This window comes from Eptatretus burgeri, chromosome 11 (assembly GCF_056783735.1).
Source record: "Eptatretus burgeri isolate ZD-2024b chromosome 11, Ebu_testis_v1, whole genome shotgun sequence".
Classification (NCBI taxonomy): domain Eukaryota; kingdom Metazoa; phylum Chordata; class Myxini; order Myxiniformes; family Myxinidae; genus Eptatretus; species Eptatretus burgeri.
In genome coordinates, this window is record NC_140971.1 from 97,018,535 (window position 1) to 97,039,957 (window position 21,423).

A 21,423-nucleotide genomic window follows, 5' to 3' on the forward strand; every position below is an offset into this window, starting at 1 on the left:
AGCGTATTAAAGTACATACTAACCCTAACAGCGTATTAAAGTACGTACTGACCCTAACAGCGTATTAAAGTACGTACTAACCCTAACAGCGTATTAAAGTACGTACTAACCCTAACAGCGTATTAAAGTACGTACTAACCATAACAGCGTATTAAAGTACGTACTGACCCTAACAGCGTATTAAAGTACGTACTAACCCTAACAGCGTATTAAAGTACGTACTAACCCTAACAGCGTGTTAAAGTACGTACTAACCCTAACAGCGTATTAAAGTACGTACTAACCCTAACAGCGTATTAAAGTACGTACTAACCATAACAGCGTATTAAAGTACGTACTAACCCTAACAGCGTATTAAAGTACGTACTAACCCTAACAGCGTGTTAAAGTACGTACTAACCATAACAGCGTATTAAAGTACGTACTAACCCTAACAGCGTATTAAAGTACGTACTGACTTACAAAGAAAAAAAAGTAAAAAAATCCTCTCACTTGGGGTGTATCTTCACAGTTGTTTAGCTTTGTTGGTACCTTTCTAAATATAACACTTTTCCAAAACGCCAATTGCAAGTGAAAATAATTCGAGGCAATTTATTAGAAAACCCACTCGACTTTACTGTCCATTACGATGAGTAAACGTCAATTTTTTATTTTTAATGGAAAACAATATAAAAATGACGTCATTTCCTCTCACAAGAAAACGTGTTCTCGTGAGATAAGTGAGCTGAGGGCGAGGCGAGCTCGTATCGAGGTGAGATTGTGGGTCCAATCGGACGTTGCTTGTCAAAGACTCGAGCACGTCCTTTAAAAAAACATCTTAGTTAAAAGGACTTGGAACAGAAACCAACGAACCGTGCTGTTTGTGTGTGTTATGACCGTGAGGACGGGCACGTGCTCGTGTCGGGGCCTTGGTGTCTTTATTCACGGATTGAGAACCTCGGGAATGGGAACGGATGGATATGGAGAAAAAAAACAATTAAAACAAAGGGAGAAACACATCCTGTGCTTTTGTTCGTGAAAGAGTTTATAAATATCTTACACGGAGGACGAGGACGTTGGGAGACGTCGTTGTACTTTGAGGAGCCTTTGTTTTTGTCTGCAGGTTCACTGTGAAAGCGGTCTCGAGGCAAACACTACATTGGGGGGTTTGCCTTTGCCTTCCCGGCGGGAATCGGGGTAGGAATTTGTTGGCGGTGTCGGTAAGAACAGGTCCACTCTTTGTTTAACACAGTGGGGTCTTCAACATGTAATTAATGCGATCACGTGGGACACCAAGCTTAATGTTTTATCCCAGTGGCAGGTCACGTGATGTAACGTCCTCCCTGTGACGGACCGATCCTCAGTTTAGTCGTGTGGTCCAAGAACAAGCCCACACTACCCATCTCAAGGGGAAGGGTACTCGTCACTACCTTGAACACCATCACGTCCATTGGACGAATATTTCTGCGATTTTTCATTGACATCTTCAGACTGTCTTGTGTTTCGGTCTGTACGCACTCCCCACCTGAGGACGAGGTCCGCACGCACTCCCCGCCTGAGGACGAGGTCCGCACGCACTCCCCGCCTGAGGACGAGGTCCGCACGCACTCCCCGCCTGAGGACGAGGTCCGCACGCACTCCCCGCCTGAGGACGAGGTCCGCACGCACCCCCCGCCTGAGGACGAGGTCCGCACGCACCCCCCGCCTGAGGACGAGGTCCGCACGCACCCCCCGCCTGAGGACGAGGTCCGCACGCACCCCCCCGCCTGAGGACGAGGTCCGCACGCACCCCCCGCCTGAGGACGAGGTCCGCACGCACCCCCCGCCTGAGGACGAGGTCCGCACGCACCCCCCGCCTGAGGACGAGGTCCGCACGCACCCCCGCCTGAGGACGAGGTCCGCACGCACCCCCGCCTGAGGACGAGGTCCGCACGCACCCCCCGCCTGAGGACGAGGTCCGCACGCACCCCCCGCCTGAGGACGAGGTCCGCACGCACCCCCCGCCTGAGGACGAGGTCCGCGCGCACCCCCCGCCTGAGGACGAGGTCCGCGCGCACCCCCCGCCTGAGGACGAGGTCCGCGCGCACCCCCCGCCTGAGGACGAGGTCCGCGCGCACCCCCCGCCTGAGGACGAGGTCCGCGCGCACCCCCCGCCTGAGGACGAGGTCCGCGCGCACCCCCCGCCTGAGGACGAGGTCCGCGCGCACCCCCGCCTGAGGACGAGGTCCGCGCGCACCCCCGCCTGAGGACGAGGTCCGCGCGCACCCCCGCCTGAGGACGAGGTCCGCGCGCACCCCCGCCTGAGGACGAGGTCCGCGCGCACCCCCCGCCTGAGGACGAGGTCCGCGCGCACCCCCCGCCTGAGGACGAGGTCCGCGCGCACCCCCCGCCTGAGGACGAGGTCCGCGCGCACCCCCCGCCTGCGGACGCGGCCCGCGCGCCCCCCCCGCCTGAGGACGAGGTCCGCGCGCACCCCCGCCTGAGAACGAGGCCCCCGCGCACCCCCCGCCTGAGGACGAGGTCCGCGCGCACCCCCCGCCTGAGGACGAGGTCCGCACGCACCCCCCGCCTGAGGACGAGGTCCGCACGCACCCCCCGCCTGAGGACGAGGTCCGCACGCACCCCCCGCCTGAGGACGAGGTCGGTCCGCACGCACCCCCCGCCTGAGGACGAGGTCAGTCCGCACGCACCGCCCACCTGCGGACTAGGTCAGTCCGCACGCACCGCCCACCTGCGGACTAGGTCAGTCCGCACGCACCGCCCACCTGCGGACGAGGTCAGTCCGTACGCACCGCCCACCTGCGGACGAGGTCAGTCCGTACGCACCGCCCACCTGCGGACGAGGTCAGTCCGTACGCACCGCCCACCTGCGGACGAGGTCAGTCCGTACGCACCGCCCACCTGCGGACGAGGTCAGTCCGTACGCACCGCCCACCTGCGGACGAGGTCAGTCCGTACGCACCGCCCACCTGCGGACGAGGTCAGTCCGTACGCACCGCCCACCTGCGGACGAGGTCAGTCCGTACGCACCGCCCACCTGCGGACGAGGTCAGTCCGTACGCACCGCCCACCTGCGGACGAGGTCAGTCCGTACGCACCGCCCACCTGCGGACGAGGTCAGTCCGTACGCACCGCCCACCTGCGGACGAGGTCAGTCCGTACGCACCGCCCACCTGCGGACGAGGTCAGTCCGTACGCACCGCCCACCTGCGGACTAGGTCAGTCCGTACGCACCGCCCACCTGCGGACTAGGTCAGTCCGTACGCACCGCCCACCTGCGGACTAGGTCAGTCCGTACGCACCGCCCACCTGCGGACTAGGTCAGTCCGTACGCACCGCCCACCTGCGGACTAGGTCAGTCCGTACGCACCGCCCACCTGCGGACTAGGTCAGTCCGTACGCACCGCCCACCTGCGGACTAGGTCAGTCCGTACGCACCGCCCACCTGCGGACTAGGTCAGTCCGTACGCACCGCCCACCTGCGGACTAGGTCAGTCCGTACGCACCGCCCACCTGCGGACTAGGTCAGTCCGTACGCACCGCCCACCTGCGGACGAGGTCAGTCCGTACGCACCGCCCACCTGCGGACGAGGTCATTCCGTACGCACCGCCCACCTGCGGACGAGGTCAGTCCGTACGCACCGCCCACCTGCGGACGAGGTCAGTCCGTACGCACCGCCCACCTGCGGACGAGGTCGGCACGTACTATCTACCTTCGGACTCGGTCCGTACATACTAGCCACCTATTGAATAGGTCCGTACACACTGCCCACCTGCGGGCTCAGTCCGCACACACAACCCACCTACTGACGAGGTCCGTACGCACTGCCCACCTGCGGGCTCAGTCTGCACGCACTGCCCACTTACGGGCTCGGTCCGCACGCACTGCCCACCTACGGAGTAGGCCACACGTACTACCTACCTCGGGACTATGTTGTCATAAAGTTGCTGTCATAAACTTTGCCGACTATTACTCTGAGATCCATTTTTGTTTTTTTGTCCGCTAACCTTGATCTCTTCAAAGGACATAACTCGGTTGTTTTGCGATTATTATTGTTTCAGGGCTCACGTGGGATTTGTGAACTATGTTCTATTATTCCTTGGAATTGACAAATAATATTTTTCCTTTGACTCAGCGAAGCACATTTTTCCCGAAAAGCATTTTCCACATTCAGATGGGTTACTCTTTGATGCGTCTTCTTCAAGTTCTGAAAATTTCAGAATGGATGCTCTCAAATTTTGGTTCTTTGGATCATTTTGAATAAGGGAATGGTGTGACCTTGTGACCAATCATGACACTCAAAACCCCCACTTTCTTGTCAACAGGCAATATTTTTTGCAGTAATCATGGGGTAGAAAGCCAGTTTGGGAGGTGGCGGGTGTCGTCACATCTCAGACAAGATAACTGATTGCATTTGATGGAAGGCTTATCGCCCCTGCCCTCTCCCTCTCCCTCTTCCTCTCCCTCTTATGTCGCTTTGGCGGGTTCTGTTTTGGGACTTTGCATCGTGAAAAAGTTTCACTCCTATAAAATTGTGAGTTCAATCAAAAATCGAGTCAGAGACTTTGCCAAAGAATATGCAAGCTGATATATTCACATAAAAAGAGCACAATCACTGTAACTCGTTCATGGTTTTAGCTGCCTTTGCTCTCTGTGTCCTTTTAAGACATCCTGTCGCCATAGTGGGTGCAATGATGTCCAAAAGGTCATGGCCATCAATGAAAAATATATCTGGCTTATGTGGGGAGTGGTACTATCTAGCTGGACCTTCGCAGACTCAATAATGTTAATGAGGGAGGGAGGGAGGGGGTGGGGGAAGAGGAACGAATGAGTGGAGGTGAGCAGTGATCCTGGATTTAGGTAATTTCACCAGAAGGGGGTTTATGGTGGACCATGTGAGCCCTGCAGAAACCTGGGACGGACAAGGCACAGAAAGAGCAGAGGATGCAAGACCAGAAAGGAGGTGGTAGAAGAGGGGATGACCACCAAACCTGTCTGCGATGGTGACATGGTGAGCCTGTGGAGTCAATGATCTTTGGAGATTCCAATGATCTTAAAGGCTTTGGTTTCCACGGCGTCAAGCTGAGCAAGGTGTGAGACAGGGGAGCCACCCCAGAGGAAAGAGCAGTACTCCATCAAGCTGCAGATGAAGGCCTTGTAGGTGGATAGGAGCACTAAGGAAGGAACTTGAATGATGGAAGATGCTTATTTGCCAGCTTGCTTTGGAGGCCAAGTTACATCAGTGGTTTGCCCAAAATAGATCAAGGCTGACACAACAGGGTTTTTTTTTCGAATGACAGCAGTGATTCCTTCAGGGGACCGAGTTCATGATTCTGAATCTGAAACAGAAGGCAAGTTTCACCGTTATTTTAACCAGTTGATATTTAAATTAGGGACCATGAAAGGTCAACTTTTTGAGGTCATAAGTTAAAAAATAAAAATTTGGTATCATTTTCTTGTACAAAACCCTCAAACTGGCTTCCTGCGCCATAATTACTCTGCCAACATGTGGGTTCCTCTCCTAAATGTTTTTTTTTTTCTCCCAAGTTTTAAAATTTTTTTACCCAAACGACTTTCCACACACTTGATTTTTGTTTTTCTTCACTCATGATATTTGAATTGCAGTTGTCATCAAACTTTTCTTCATCTCGTTTTGTTCGTCTTCCTTTCCATTCGGTGACCCTGGGGGAGTCCTTTTAATCCGAGCAATAAATAAATAGGTTTTGGAATTGGTACCTTTAAATATCTCAGAAATATAGTTCCTGGATTTTTAACATTTTTAGTTCGTTCCTTTTTCTCTCCAAATAACAAGCACACTTTACCAATAACTTGCGCTCCCTGCTACTCCATCGATTCTCATGTTGTGGATTTTTTATTGTTGACGCACGCACACAGTTTGTTCGGCCTTGGATCCTGATGTTTGAAAGTGTTCATATTTTGAAATCTGAGAGCAGTCCAAATACATGAACCCGTAGAATCGAGGACGGGGTGGTAACTAGTCAAAAGTGCTGCCTTTGTGTAATCACACCCTTTTGGCTGTGATTTCACATGTACACAAACATCGGTTTATTGTCCAACACAGCACTATTGTGCCCTTGGTTACATAATTCCATTTTATTGTTCTGGAAGTAATTTTGAAAACTTCTTCTTCTTCCTGTTAGGGGTCGCCACGGCAGATCAACCGTCTCCATTTTGCTCTATCCTCCACAGCTTCCATTGACACTCCAACCACCCGCATGTCCGCCCTCACCGCATCCATGAACCTCTTCTTTGGCCTTCCTCTTCTCCTCCTGCCTGGCGGCTCCATCTTCAGCATCCTTCTCCCGATATACTCCGCTTCCCTCCTGTGCACATGTCCAAACCATCTCAATCTCGCCTCTCTAACTTTGTCTCCAAACCGTCCTTCCTGCGCAGTCCCTCTGATATACTCATTCCTTATCCTGTCCATCCTTGTCACTCCCAACGAGAATCGCAGCATCTTTAACTCTGCCACCTCCACCTCCGCTTCCTGTCTTTTTGTTAGCGCCACCACCTCCAAACCATACAACATAGCTGGTCTCACTACCGTCTTGCAGCTACCCTTCAGTCACAAATCACTCCTGCAGCTCTTCTCCACCCACTCCATCCTGCCTGCACTCTCTTTTTCACTTCTCTCCCACACTCTCCGTTACTTTGGACAGTTGATCCCAAGTATTTAAACCCATCCACCTTCCCCACCTCAACTCCTTGCAACCGCACCATACCACCACCCTCCCTCTCATTTACGCACATGTACTCCATCTTACTCCGACTGACTATCATTCCCCTTCTCTCCAGTGCGTACCTCCACCTCTCAAGGCTCGCCTCAGCCTGATCCCTACTCTCCCTACAGATCATGATGTTATCCGCGAACATCATAGTCCATCATTCCTTCCGCACACCTCACCGCTGTCACACTGTCCTCATACATATCCTGGACAATCCTCACATACTTCTCCACCACTCCCGACTTCCTCATACAATGCCACAACTCCTCTCTTGGCACCCTATTATAAGGTTTCTCTAAATCCACAAACACACAATGTAACTCCTTCTGGCCTTCCCTATACTTCTCCATCAACATTCTCAAAGCAAACATCACATCAGTGGTGCTCTTTCCTGGCATAAACCCATATTGCTGCTCACAAATCGTCACCTCTCTTCTCAACCTAGCTTCCCCTACTCTTTCCCACAACTTCATGGTGTGGCTTAACAACTTTATCCCTCTGTAATTTCCACAGCTCTGCACATCACCCTTGTTCTTGAAAATCGGAACCAGTACACTTAATCTCCACTCCTCCGGCATCCTCTCACTTTCCAAGATTTTATTAAACAATCTGGTTAACAACCCCACTGCCATCTCTCCTAAGCACTTCCATGCCTCCACTGGTATACCATCTGGGCCAACCGCCTTTCCACTTTTCATCCTCTTCATAGCAGTCCTCACTTCATCCTTACTGATCCACCCCACTTCCTGATTCACTATCTCCACCTCTTCCAACCTTCTGTCTCTCATTTTCTTCATTCATCAGCTCCTCAAAGTACTCCATCCCACCTTCTCAACACACTCTCCTCGCTCGTCAGCACATTCCCATTTACGTCCTTTAACACCCTAACCTGCAGCACATCCTTCCCAGCTGTTCCCTCTGTCATCCTTCCCTCTGTCTTGCCAATCGGTATAAATCCTTTTCCCCTTCTTTTGTATCCAACTTCTCATACAGCTCGCCATATGCCTTTTTTTTTAGCCTTTGCCACCTCTCTCTTTGCCTTTCGCCGCCACTCCTTGTATTCCTGCCAACTTTCTTCATCTTTCTGACTATCCCACTTCTTTTTCGCCAACCCCTTCTTCCTTATACTTACCTGTACTTCCTCGTTCCACTACCAAGTCTGCTTATCTTCCTTCCTCTGTCCAGATGTCACACCAAGTACCTTCCTAGCTATCTCCCTCACCACTTCTGCTGCAGTTGCCCAATCATCCCACCCATCTTTACCACCATCCAACACCTGTCTCGCCTCCTCCCTAAATTCCACGCAACAGTCTTCCTCCTTCAGCTTCCACCATCTGGTCCTTGGTTCAGCCCTCATTCTCTTCCTCAACCTCACCTCCAAAATCATCCTACAGACCACCAATCGATGCTGTTGAGCTACACTCTCCCCTGCCACAACCTTTCAGTCTCTAATCTCTTTCAGGTTGCATCTCCTGCTTCAGATGTAATCCACCTGTGTGCACTTTCCTCCACTTTTGTACGTCACCTGTGTTCCTCCTTCTTCTTGAAATACGTATTTACCACTGCCATTTCCATTCTTTTTGCAAATTCTACCACCATTTGCCCTTCCACATTTCTCTTGTTGAGACCATACCTACCCATCACCTCCTCATCCTCTTTATTGCCTTCCCCAACATGCCCATTGAAATCTGCTCCAATCACCACTCTTTCCTCCTTGGATACACTCTCCACCACTTCATCGAACTCACTCCAGAAATCTTTATATTCCATCTCACACCCCATATGCAGTGCATATGCACTGATGACATTCATCATCACCCCTTCAATTTCAAACTTCACACTCATCACTCGGTCAGACACTCTCCTCACCTCCAATACCCTCTTGACAATCTTCCTTCAGGATTACCCCGACACCATTTCTCCTCCCATCCACACCATGGTAGAACAGTTTGAAACCACCTCCAATGCTCCGAGCCTTACTCCCCATCCACTTGGTCTCTTGTACACACAGTATGTCCACCTTTCTTCTCTCCATCATATCAGCCAACTCTCGCCCTTTGCCAGTCATCGTCCCAACATTCAGAGTTCCAACTCTCACCTCCACACTTCTACCCTTCCCCCTCTCCCACTGCCTCTGGACTCGCCTTCCCCGTCTCCTTCTCCTCCTTCGCCCAGCAGTAGCACAATTTCCACTGGTACCCTGCTGACCACCGGAACCGGTGGCGGTCGTTGGTAACTCGGGCCTTGACCGATCCGGTATGGAAATTCGTTTTGTTGTCCGCATAATGATTTGGCATAGGTTTTTACCCCGGATGCCCTTCCTGACGCAACCCTGGTCACCTCTTACGACACACAGGGATATGGTACACCTATTCTAACCGGGGCATACACCGTGCCCAGTACACTGGTACTCATTTCGCCGACCTCGGAAGGATGACAGGCTGAGTCAACCCCCTGGTGTTATATGACTTGGTTAAAAAAAAAAAATATATATATATATATATATATCTATATATATATATATATATATATATTTATATATACATATTTATATATATTTATATATACATATTTATATATATATATATTTATATATATATATATATATATATATATATATATATATATATATATATATATATATATATATATATATATATATATATATATATATATATATATATAAAAGCCTGGTGTTGGCGCAGTGGTTCGGGCAGCGGCTTGGGATCCAAAAGGTCCTGAGTTCAATCCCCGTTGGCCACTGAATTAATACACCAGGGGGTTGACTCAGCCTGTCATCCTTCCGAGGTCAGCGAAATGAGTACCAGTGTACTGGGCTGGTGTATACCCCGGTTAAAATAGGTGTACCATATCCCTGTGTTGTAAGAGGCGACCAGGGTTGCATCAGGAAGGGCATCCGGCGTAAAACATGTGCCAAATCACTATGCAGATCATACGGATGATCTGCTGTGGCGACCCCGAACGGGAGCAGCCGAAAGAAGAAGAAGAAATACACACACACACACACACACACACACACACACACACACACACACACACACACACACACACACAGTATATATATATACATATCTACATATATTAATTCAATGGCCCAACAGGGCTTGAACTCAGGACCTTTTGGGTCCCAAGCCACTGCCCTAACCACTGTGCCAACACCAGGCTTTAATTTTTTTTTGAAAATGTGTTGAAGTAATAAAAAATAAATAATGGGAAATCATACTTTCACATTTGTAAAATAAGTAATTCACATTTCACAATCATTTATTATTACAGCTATGAATGAATGTGTGTGGACGTGTCCGTTAACATTTCCACCTTACGACCACCCCATACCTTGGACAGTGTACTTTACCTCCTGTTCATCATACCTTGTGTTTGTATTGTTCTCATGAAATGAATCTTCTTCATTCCCCAACCCATTGCAGTTTTTTTTTCAGAATGTCAAAATCTCGGGAATTCATCGACAACAGCTCTGAGAGTGACTCTGACTCTGACTCTGATGAGGTGGGTAAGTTCGTGAAGAGCAAGGTGAGAATTCAGACATGGTGTGAGTATAATATACTCTACTGTTGTGTCTCACCACTTTGAATAGTTGTGTTCTGGACATCGTGTGAATTAGCAATCTTTATTTATTCTTGAATTCCTTCATTATCCATTCTTTCATCTTTCTCTATTTAAGTTTTTCCTTTGATGTAACCATGTGGCAATTAAATCTCTCATCCATTGAATTACGCTACTTTTCAATGCGTTCGGCTTTGCTCAGAGTTTCCAGGAACTCGTAATGGCGATGGACAAATCAATACAAAAAAAAGAAAAAGAATGTCCTAAGGGAGTTTTTAAGTCATTATAGAAGACGAATTGCAAGTCTGTGCTTAAACAATACCACAATAGAAAATTAAATGGAAGCCTTTTATTCTTGTGTTGGTTGAAAGAGCTCAAAAGTATGATGTTCAAAAACAAATGTCTTTCGTTGTTGCATGCACCTGGCACTTCAATAAAAGAAGAGTAAAATGAGTTTAACAACTTATTGATTGGGCATACCACGGAGCATATGAAAATAATTTTAGGCTAATGATAGAAGTGCATGCTGTGTACAGTCTTGTTCTGGTTTAAATTTTTTTTTATTTCGACAAAAGCAAAAGAAAAACAACATTTACATTTATTTACCAGTAAATGCACTCAAAATTTCTGGACACAATGTTTTGAGTAAAAGTTTGAGTCTGATTTGTGATTTTTTTTTCTTTTTTTTTCCTTGTTCTGTTGTATTTACAACTTTCACTTTAATGTCTGCTAATTGACGCACTCTTGAAAATGGCACATAAAGTTGGCCATGTGAAAACACAGGCAGGCAAGAAAAGTCCATTTTTGTCAAATGTTTGTCCTTGGGATGATATTCTTCATTTGCACGTGCAGCCTGATAAGCTTGGGTGTCTCGTGCCTGCTCCCGTAGGCGGTATTGTAGACAGACTTCCACGTGCAGCCTGATAAGCTGCATGACACCCTGATTGGATGTCTCTTGCCTGCTACTGTTGGTGAAAATCTATGTTGCCTCTGCCTTATTTTGTGCTCACAGACCCTTGTGGTGGGGCTTGTAGCTCGAGCTCATTTTCGTGGTCTTCCTGCCATGGGTTGATAGTTGCTGTGTCTTCTAATGGCCGTTTAATTGTTGGTGTTATTCCCCTTGGATTCACGGTCTGTGGGAGAGTGAAGAAATGGCAAATCTTGGGAGTCTGCATACAAGGCTTTAATTCATGATGGCGACTGCGGCAAAATGCGGAGTCACGTGATCCACCTGCCAGACCCCAGTCTAACACATGGCGTTGCTTCAGCTTTACTGTTCACCAAATTGAAGCAGTATTATAATTTTCCGGTAAATATGGATTAATTTGAAGCAACCTTTTTTTTTTTTTGTATACCTTGTCGAGGCTCGTGTGGAGCTAACGCACAACGCACAGCAAGGGGGGCATGAGACGAGGGGAGGGAGTGGGAAGGACAAAACAGTGGGGAACAGAGAGAGACATTAGATCTGTGGAAAGGAGAGGGATGGGGCAGGGAACATGGGGAATACAAGATGGACATTACAGGGACTTTCAGGAAGGAAAGCAGGGAATTTGAAGGAGGTGGGCTTGGGTGGATTATCGGGGTAGAAAAGATCGAGGATTTGGAAGGGGGATGATAGGTGGTGGTGGTGAACCGCTGTTTTGAAGGCCTGGAGGGAAGAATGGGATTGAATAGAGCAGGGGTTTCCTTAGAAGCCGGTTACCGGCGACCCGCAGCCGTCTACTCAGAAAAAATGTCAAAGGTCGCCGCCAACTTCAGCGCCGATTTTTCGATGTTTTTTTTTTTTTTGTCACCACGAAATCTCGACACACCCTGTTTTGAAATCCGAGACGAAAACACATTAGTATTTCGATAAAAGCGGGCTTACTTTTACTGTTAGTACTCTCGCCAGGTCGAGCACAACACTGACCTAAAATAACACAAGCAGCTAAAACACTCCTGCAATAGAGAGTTCTCTGCTTTTGCCTCGTTTTGGACTGTTGGCCTGATACCCTGATACCATACAGCAATGACCTCAAGAAAATAAACCTTGTAGGCCTCGCAGTTTCGGTGCTGAAACGATGGCATCGAAACGAAAATCCCTGTTTGACTTTGTATTTTCGAAGAAGTCGAAAGACATGGGAGGTAAGCTTCTGGCCATCAGTAATTGATCTAAACTTGCACTCTCGCGAGTGCGACGTTGTTGTTGTTTCACGAAACACCTGTTTCACCTAGTCCATTTTGAGCTTTGGTCAAGTGATGCGGCTCCAAAATACACGGTCACCCGTTGTGTGTTTTTAATTTATAAAATAATTAGCCTGTAAGCTTAAAGCAGCTTTTGTACATGTTATTATTCGTGGTTATCAAAATCCTAACCCTAACCCTAATTGTAGGGTTATCACCCCTACAATCACATCATCAAACTTGTCCTCGTTTCAACTTCACTGTTAGTTGGTGTGGACTTTAACAATCACACTGTGCCTTGTTAAAAAATTTTGGTCTTTATTTACTCCGTTGGGATTGAGATATCTTGCTTGAACAGCAATTTGTTTTTGGCAATTTTTCAACCACATTGTATAACAAACTTATTTTTATGCAATCATTTCACCCATAAAGCCAGTGAAGCCAGTGAAGCCAGTGAAGCCAACGAAGTCTCTCAAATCACACGAGGACCGAAAGCGGTCAGCTCCATCTGCAGATCCCCCGGCAAAAAAAGGTCGAACTGATGCTGGAACATCAAAAGTGGTAAACTCTTCAGATGGCGATGACAATTTGTTCCAGGTAATTATGTTGCATTTTCTATTTTCGTTTTGGTCAAAGTAACTTTTTTATGATTTATTTCTTTTTTATAGTGGCTTCTACATCCCGTGAAACCCCAACATTTATGGATTCGATACTTGCGGACCCCGCATATTCGCAGTTTATATAATGTGACCTGCTTCTCCTTTTGCGGTCCTATGCTTCAGCTATTCACAGTTTTTTGGGAGCATAAACCATCTCCCACCATCTGCGCACATATAGCAGCTCTAAAACCATTTCCCACCAGCCGCACATAAAGTAGCTTGACGTGCACATAAACCATCCCCCACCACACATCACAAACAATGGTCACACGACCCACCCCTCTTCCATCCACCCGTCCTGGGTCTCATTCTTTCTTCTCGTTCCGCTGCCTTTACCTGTGATTCCTTACGCTTGTGGACTTTTTGCACTTATGGTTCATCCCGCTGCCTTGACCTGCTGTGTTTGTTCACACTCGTGGACTTTTTGCACTCATTTTTCGATCATGGGTCCTAAGTGCAAGAGTCGTGCAAGCTATTCAGCTGCTCCCAGAGGCAGAAAAAGTCATGAGTCAGCCAGAAAGTGGAGCTGCTGGACTGGCTATCAAGAGGTGAGAGTGCGGCCTCTGTGGGCAGGCATTTTAGCGTGAACGAGTCGATTGTCCGTTGCATAAAGAAAAACAAGAAGGCGATTCATGAAAGTGTCGCTGCCAGCACAGTACCCAGCACAAAAGTGGTACCCAGGCCAAGGACATTCACATAGAAACAATGGAGAAGGCATTGAATGTGTGGTTGGAGGACAATTCCCAGAAAAACGTGTCTTTAACTGGACTTCTGAAAAGGCAAAGCACATGTATGATCATCTGCTTGGTGCAGGTGGTGCTGCAAACATTAGTGATGTGGTATGAGTGGCCCCAGTCCCTTCCGAACTAGCGGGGAATAGTTTGACCGCGTCAAGAAGCAGTTCGGTCTCCACAATGTGAAGCTCACAGGAGAGCGTGCCTCAGCGGACCACGACGCAGCTGAAGCTTTTCCTGCTCAATTCGTGCAGATCAGAGAGGAGAAGGGGTATGTACCAGAGCAGGTCTTCAATACAGACGAGACCTGCTTGTTCTGAAAAAAAAAATAATGTGCATGAGAACTTTCATCTCGAAGCGAGAGGGGACAGCATTGAGGTTCAAGAAGGGGTTGGATGATGTGGACAGCATCGGGGTTTAAGGCTGATGAATTGGACGAACTCATCACCTCGCATGAGGAGTTGGAGGCCATCATCAAGGTTTTCCGAGGAGGAGGAGGAGGGCTTGTGAAGAGGAGGAAGAGGTGGCGAGGCCCAACTCAGAGGGCAATCGCTGACAGATTGCAAGATTCCGAACCAGGGATGGAGTTGTACTTCTGGTTCAAGTAAGGGGGTTGGATGATGTTTTTTTTCCCATACAAGAAGCTACACAGAAACCTACAGCTCTCGCAAAACAGCTGTCGATTACCCATTTTTTTTGGTTGGGTAATCATCAGCACCCTCACCTGCATCTCCTTCTGTGCACCACTCATCAGCACCCTCACCTGCGTCCTCTTCAGAGGAGTTCTCTAGATTCTAACATATCATCGTCATCATCATCGTTTTGGTCGTCATGTCTTAAATATAAATTGGAAACGATACCTTCTGTTTTTTGTTTTTTTTAATTTGTAAGCATTTTTAATGAAACTAATCAGGTGCATTCGTGTTTGTAAAATTTTGAAAGTTTCCCTTATAAACGTATTCCCTTATGAATGGGGAGTTCCGCCGGGAACCTATCCCCCCCTTTTCCCATTGAAACAATGCCCTGACAATCACGGATTCGACATTCATGGCATTTTTCAGGAACATATCCCCCGCGATTGTCGGGGTCTGGCTGTATATCGTGAATATCAAACTGTGTTTTACGTTTTGTAAGTTACTTCATTGTCCTTGATTTTAGAAAGAAAACTGTTCTTGTAGTTGTGATGCCTCTGCTGGATGAACAAACAACATGAATGCATGTTGCAATAGAATGAGAGTGATGTGCATGTGCAAATCTCACCACAATGAGGAGTACATTAATTTGGTATTACACTGCAATGGCCATTATCAAACAACAGTTGCGTTGACACGTTCAAATCCACGCGGTCTCATCTGTAAGATATCCAATATCATACACGTACATGATGTCCTTGATTTACTTGCATGGAAGCTGCTGTTACCTGAAACTCTCATATTGCTTGTTGTGCTTGTGTACATGTCCAGTTGGGGAGGATGCGGTATGTGAGTGTACGGGAGTTCAAGGGGAAGGTGCTGGTGGATCTGCGTGAACATTACACAGATCAAGGAGGAGACATGAAGCCTGGGAGGAAAGGTGCAGTCATAGATGATGTGTTTTAGATTGTCGTTATGGTTTTCGGAGAGTATATGGGACAAATTAAACTTGCTTCCCTTCTTGAATGTTTATCAAATGTATTGTAAAAGTGGAGAGTACATCACAGCACTACAGGAGTAGTGAGGGTGAAGAATGGGTTTCTAGTTGTCATTCTTAAGTTGAGGCTCAGCTACATGAGCCATTTCTGTGGGTTTCCTCATTGTTTGAATGTCATTTCTGATTTTCCCCAAAATGACTGGTAATACTGTATGAATCGTGATACAGCCTTTGTATTTATTCGATTTTTAAAACTCCAGTTCATCTTGATGAAACACAATTGATAAAAAATGAATACCTATTTATGTTGTGAAGCAGTTTTAGGTGTTTGTGCCTCCTCTCCGTGGATATTAAAAGATGATATTGTAATTAGAATGTTTGGTCATGTTGGTGTTTTTATGGCCACACGAACCCTATTTTTGAGTTTCCATTTCCATGAGAGCCCTGTTTTGGAGTTTCCATTTCCGCAAGAACCCCGTTTTAGAGTTTCCATGGCCATAAGACCTCCATTTTGGAGTACCCACGGCCATGAGACCCCCATTTTGGAGTACCCACGGCCACGAGACTCCCGTGTTGGAGTACCTACGGCCATGAGACCCCCGTTTTGGAGTCCCAACGGGCACGAGACCCCCGTTTTGGAGTCCCAACGGGCACGAGACCCCCGTTTTGGAGTCCTCACGGACACGAGACCCCCGTTTTTGAGTCCCCACGGGCACGAGACCCCCGTTTTTGAGTCCCCACGGGCACGAGACCCCCGTTTTTGAGTCCCCACGGGCACGAGACCCCCGTTTTTGAGTCCCAACAGACACGAGACCTGCGTTTTTGAGTCCGCACGGGCACGAGACCCCTGTTTTGGAGTACCCACGGCCACGAGACCCCCATTATGGACTATCCCTGGCCACGAGACACCCACCAATCTCTGAGCTGATTGTCATGTCATTGCAATGGAGGGTGGTTGGTCATATGGAGGTGTGTTATTGTGATAGGTTGTTAATTACATTTTGTTAAAAGTCATGTGGAAATAAAGTGTTTTGGCATCAATAATAAATAGAACAGCTTTTACAAAAATTTCACTTTGTGAGTTTGTGTCCCCTTCCCCCGACAAAACCGTCTCCCCCACCAGGTTTCCTGGTGAGGGTGTATTATATGGACACCCAGCAGGAATAAAAACAAAGCCTGTCAAAAGGCGGAGGAACTCCTTGTGAGCCATCGGCCATCCATATCTCGTGCCCAATTGTGTTTGTGGACGTCCTCCTGCAGTTGGGTTACTTTTTTTTGAGGGGGTTGGTCGCAGAATTTTCATTCCGGTCACTGCAAAACGCTTCACTCCGCAAAACACAAAGAAAATTGAAAACGCACTCTGTGGGAGTTCCTCCTGTGTGGCTGCCCTCCGCAGGGCAGCAGCACAGTAGGTCCTCCGCTGGAGTGGGTTTTCAATTTTCCCAATCCGGATGACAGGATTGGGGCAAAGCCTTTGGGACCCCCACTCTTATGTTAGGAGGAAAACCACAGGGTAACCTTCCCGGGTCAGATTGCGGTAGTGTGTGTCGAGGTGGTGCTGAGGTATCGTCCACAAGACGGCGGTCTCCTTGGGTTAACCTGAGGCGTCCCTTCGGGTGGGTGCCTGGAATGTCACATCCCGAAGAGAGGATGATATCAGAATGTCTCTGTTATCATCTCAGCTCAAGTGTTTGGACATCGGTATTGCAGCACTCTCTGAGGTTCGGACACCGGATAGTGGTGAGATCATGGCGGGTGGTTACACCTACTATTGGTCTGGTCGCTCTGATGGTTGCCATGCTCAAGGAGTTGCCGTAGCTTTGTCCAATAAGCTGACTCAAATGATAATTTAGGTAACACCGGTCAGCAAGAGTGTTATGAGACTAAGGATTCGTCACTCCTTGAGTGTCATTTCTTTGGTCTCTGTATATGCTCCGACTGAGGCGAGTGATCTCACCATGGAGGACACATTCTCGGCCATGCTCGAGTCTGTGGTTGATCAGTGCCCCAGGCGAGATACTCTTCTGGTTTTGGGGCTTTCAATGCGTAGACTGGAACTGATTATGATGGTTATGAGACGTGTGTTGGTCCTCATGGGTGTGGAACTGTGAATCTGAATAGCACTAAGTTCCTTGACTTTGCAAGAAGTCATAGACTGAGGGTGGCTGGTTCACGGTTTCAGTGCCCACAAGCTCATCGCTGGACTTGGTATTCCAACGCTGGCAGTGTGGCAAAGGAGGTTGACCATCTGCTCATTGATGGTTGCTGGAGGATGATCCAGAACTACAGGGTCCACCAGAGTGCTCAGTTCCGACCACAGGCTTGTGGTAGCACCTCTGAAGTTGCAGCTTAAATCCAGGAGAATGGTACCATCCCAGCCTTGGCTAGATGTTGGCAAGCTCAAGGATGAGCAGGTTGCTGAGTCGGGATTTGGGGGGTCTGGGTGCTTTGGGGAAACCTGAAGAGTTGTGGAGTGCCTTCAATACCACCATCCTTCACGTTGCCGGATGATGTCCTGGAACTCACCGGAAGGCAAAGAAGAATTTTGTTGCTCAACAAACGCTGGATACCATTGAGCAGAGTCGCAAGGCCAGGCTTAATGGCAGAGCTGACCTGTTCAGGGAGTTGAGGTGTAAAACTGTGCATGTGCTGAAGGTGGACAAGGAGGCCTTTGTGTGAGGATTCTGTGAGGGGGTGGAGTATCACCTGTGGTCAAGTGATTCTTGTCCTGTTTTCAGGGGAATACGGGCATTGCGGTCCTCCAAGCCTGACCCTCGGTGTACTGCTGTCAGAGCAGAGGGTGGTGGGCTCTTGACAGAGGAGTCCGAAGTGAAGGCCCGCTGGGCCGGTTTCTTTGAGCGGCTGGACCAGGCTGATCCACCAGCTGTTGAGTTGATGTCAGGGGTGTTGCTCTCACTATTGCTGACCCTCCAATCAACTGTGATCCACCTTCGTTTGTGGAAACAGGCTGCGGTGACCCAGTTGAAATTGGGTGAAGCTCCTGGGATCTGTGTCATCCATGCTGAACTTCTCAAGGCTGGTGGAAATGCTGTACTCGTGTCATTGCATGCAGTTCTGTGCTCTGCCTGGAACACAGGCATCATCCCAACTGACTGGAAGAGGGGCCTTGTTGTCCCTCTCTGGAAAGGGAAAGGTGATCACCAGACTACAACAACTACCGTGCGATGACGCTGCTGTCAGTGCCGGGCAAGGTCTTTGCTCCGATAATTCTTGATCGGGTTCGCCACCACCTGTTTGAGCACTAGCGCCCAGAACAGTCAGGCTTTACAACAAAGAGGTCAATGATTGACCGTATCCTTGCCCTTTGGGTCCTCACCAAATGCAGACAAGAGTTTTGGCAGGGGCTGCTTGCAGCTTATGTTGATCTCTGGAAAGCGTTCGATTCAGTGAATCGGGATGCCCTCTTGAGGATTCTTGGTCTTCGTGGGGTGCCACCAAAACTGATCAATCTGATGTCTGAACTCTACTCTGGTACTGAGAGTGCTGTGAGATGTGATGACACCATCTCCGACTTATTTCCATTTGTTGCTGGAGGTCGTCAGTGGTGTGGACTGGCTCCCACACTTTTCAGCACTTTAATTGACTGGATTCTGGGGATGTCGGAGAGATCAAGCTGCGGTGCATTGTTTGTAAATATCAAGATCTCTGATCTTGAATTTGCAGACGATGGTCATCTTTGCGGAGACTCGATGTCCTTTTGGGGCCCTCTCGGTGGTGAATGAGGATTCGGAGTTGCTGGGATTAGGGGTTTTCTGGGTCAAAACTAAGATCCAGGCTTTCAATGACAGCTTGGATGCTGCTACCTTGTATGTACCTGTTTGTAGTCAGGATGTTGAGGTCACAAAGACATTCACTTACCTTGGCAGTGATATTCACATGTCTGCTGGCTGTGAGCCAGAGGTCAACAGATGTCTGGGTCGGGCCTGGGAACTCATGGATTCACTGGATCATGGGGTGTGGTGCTGTTGGCACCTGTGCAGGAGAACGAAAGTCCGAGTATTCAGGTCCTTGGTGCTTCCAGTCTTGTTGTACACATGTGAGACTTGGACTCTGACCAGGGATCTGAGATGGAGATTTAATTCCTGTGGTACCAGGTCTCTTTGGAGACTCCTTGGCTATTGCTGGTCGGACTTTGTGTCCAACGAGCAGTTGGCGAGATCGACTCAAATGAGATTTGTTACCTGCATAGTCCGTGAGCATCAGCTGCGGCTGTATGGACATGTGGCTCGTTTTCCTGACGCTGATCCTGCTCACCAGATTCTCTCAGCAAAGGAGCCTCATAAGTGGAAGAGGTCAATGGGCCGACCACATGCCTCCTGGTTGCAGCAGGTTGATCGGCATCTCAAGGAGATGGGGATGGGCCAGGTATCTGCCTGGCGGTTGGCCTGACCTGACCTCCCCCTCCCTCCCTGCAATAGTTCCTCTCCTACTACTACTTTTAATCCCCACCAGTCCACCTCACCTCTTAAACCCTTTGCCTAAATTTCTTCTCAATTTACCAAGTAGCTCTCTGCTTCCAAGATATTCCCATATTTTGTGTGGTATGAGTTAACACCTTTTTGATTACTTGGTACGAAGTGATCCTGATTCCTTGGTGTCTCGTATGATGGAACTGGAATTGTTTTGTGCCGGTGCAGGAATTGCACTCCAGGTGGACCAATGGAGCCGCTTGAAGGAGCTCATCCCAGAGATCGACACCGCAATCGCCAAGCTCTGAGAACTCGACGTGTCCCCAGGGGACCACGAGCTATGGAAGGCAAACATTTTTAATATCGTACATGGAGATTGGTTTTGTCTCGTCATCCAGTTGTGCTCATTGTTTATTTTTACACCTCCCACATACGTCCTGTCCCTTGCTTTTGATTTCATCATTTATACACTGCCAGTTCCGCATACTGTATTTTTCACCTCGTTTTTCTTTTTGAACCTCACTTTGCTCTGCCTCATGCCTGGTGCGGAGTTAGTGTCAAGGCATTATAAAGTTACTCTCAGAGAGGTTGGAGTTTGTCATCGATTGGCTTGGTTGATCGAGCCACTTCTACCTTTTGCAATGACCAACCAGCTGTCTGGTTTATTACTCTTTCTCCAAGGAGTTCTTTGTGGTTTTTTTTAACGTGAGTTATTTTGGAAGATTTTCATGCTTCCCTCTCTATCCCGATTTAAAGAATATTACTACGAGTGTAAAAGTTAGAGACTGGGTGAAAATGCCGATGCTTTGTGCCGACTTTGCAATCCCCAATTTCTTACTTCCTTTTTTTCTAGTTTGATTCATTTCCCTTCCCTTTAATGCTCTTAATGTGAGTTTAATAGTTTATGTCTCTATTAAACCTCGAAGTAAAGAAGTGCAAAAAAGCTTTTGTTGGGGTTTTTTTTTTGTTGTGCACGTATGAGGTTGCTTTGTGTAAGGTTGTGATTGTGATACAGACTTATCTTCGGTGTTGACAAGATAGGTCAGACGCAGTGTATTCACCTTTGTCCAGTCCATGTTCAATAACTGACACGACAAAACTGCATTCTGGTACTTTGCAAGCAGGACCTTGTATTGATGAGCGTGCTGTCCGTAGGATGGTTAGGCCAGGATCATGTCCATCACTGGTGGCTGGTGAAAGTGAAAGATGCCATGTTGTCCTTAGTAAAGGGTAAGCCATTATGTGTCGTCACCTTGGCCATTCTCGATTCCTGTCCTAACTGGCTATGGACATTTCACAAAGAGTCGCCTTAAGATGAGGCTTTGGCATTCTCTTCACAGTGTGGACCAGTCGTCCATGGAATGGTATTAAATATGGCTGGATGCATAATTTTTTGTTGTTGCTCTGACAAATGGCTAATGCCCAAAACGCCAGCTGCTTCTTCCTTCCCATGGTGGTTAGCATGACTTCAATGCTAACTGGAGCGAAGTCGATGGC

The 21,423-nt window shown here is 48.2% G+C and overlaps 1 protein-coding gene across 1 annotated transcript; it reads left to right on the plus strand.

Annotated features, from left to right (window-relative positions):
- Window positions 1–663: 663 nt before the first annotated feature.
- On the plus strand, window positions 664–20,869 carry SUB1 (SUB1 regulator of transcription). Its single transcript, XM_085847563.1, has 6 exons — window positions 664–751; window positions 1,103–1,176; window positions 10,176–10,254; window positions 12,907–13,071; window positions 15,331–15,439; window positions 20,155–20,869. The coding sequence occupies exons 3-6, from the start codon at window positions 10,189–10,191 to the stop codon at window positions 20,232–20,234; spliced, it is 420 nt and encodes a 139-aa protein (XP_085703689.1). The 5' UTR covers window positions 664–751; window positions 1,103–1,176; window positions 10,176–10,188; the 3' UTR covers window positions 20,235–20,869.
- Window positions 20,870–21,423: the final 554 nt, after the last annotated feature.

Bases quoted from the DNA above. Each gene is read 5' to 3' on its own strand.
- SUB1 (XM_085847563.1), top strand. From the start codon at position 10,189: ATGTCAAAATCTCGGGAATTCATCGACAACAGCTCTGAGAGTGACTCT. The intron at 10,255-12,906 runs GTGGGTAAGTTC...TCACCCATAAAG, and splicing joins CTGACTCTGACTCTGATGAG to CCAGTGAAGCCAGTGAAGCC. The intron at 15,440-20,154 runs GTGCAGTCATAG...GTGCCGGTGCAG, and splicing joins CATGAAGCCTGGGAGGAAAG to GAATTGCACTCCAGGTGGAC.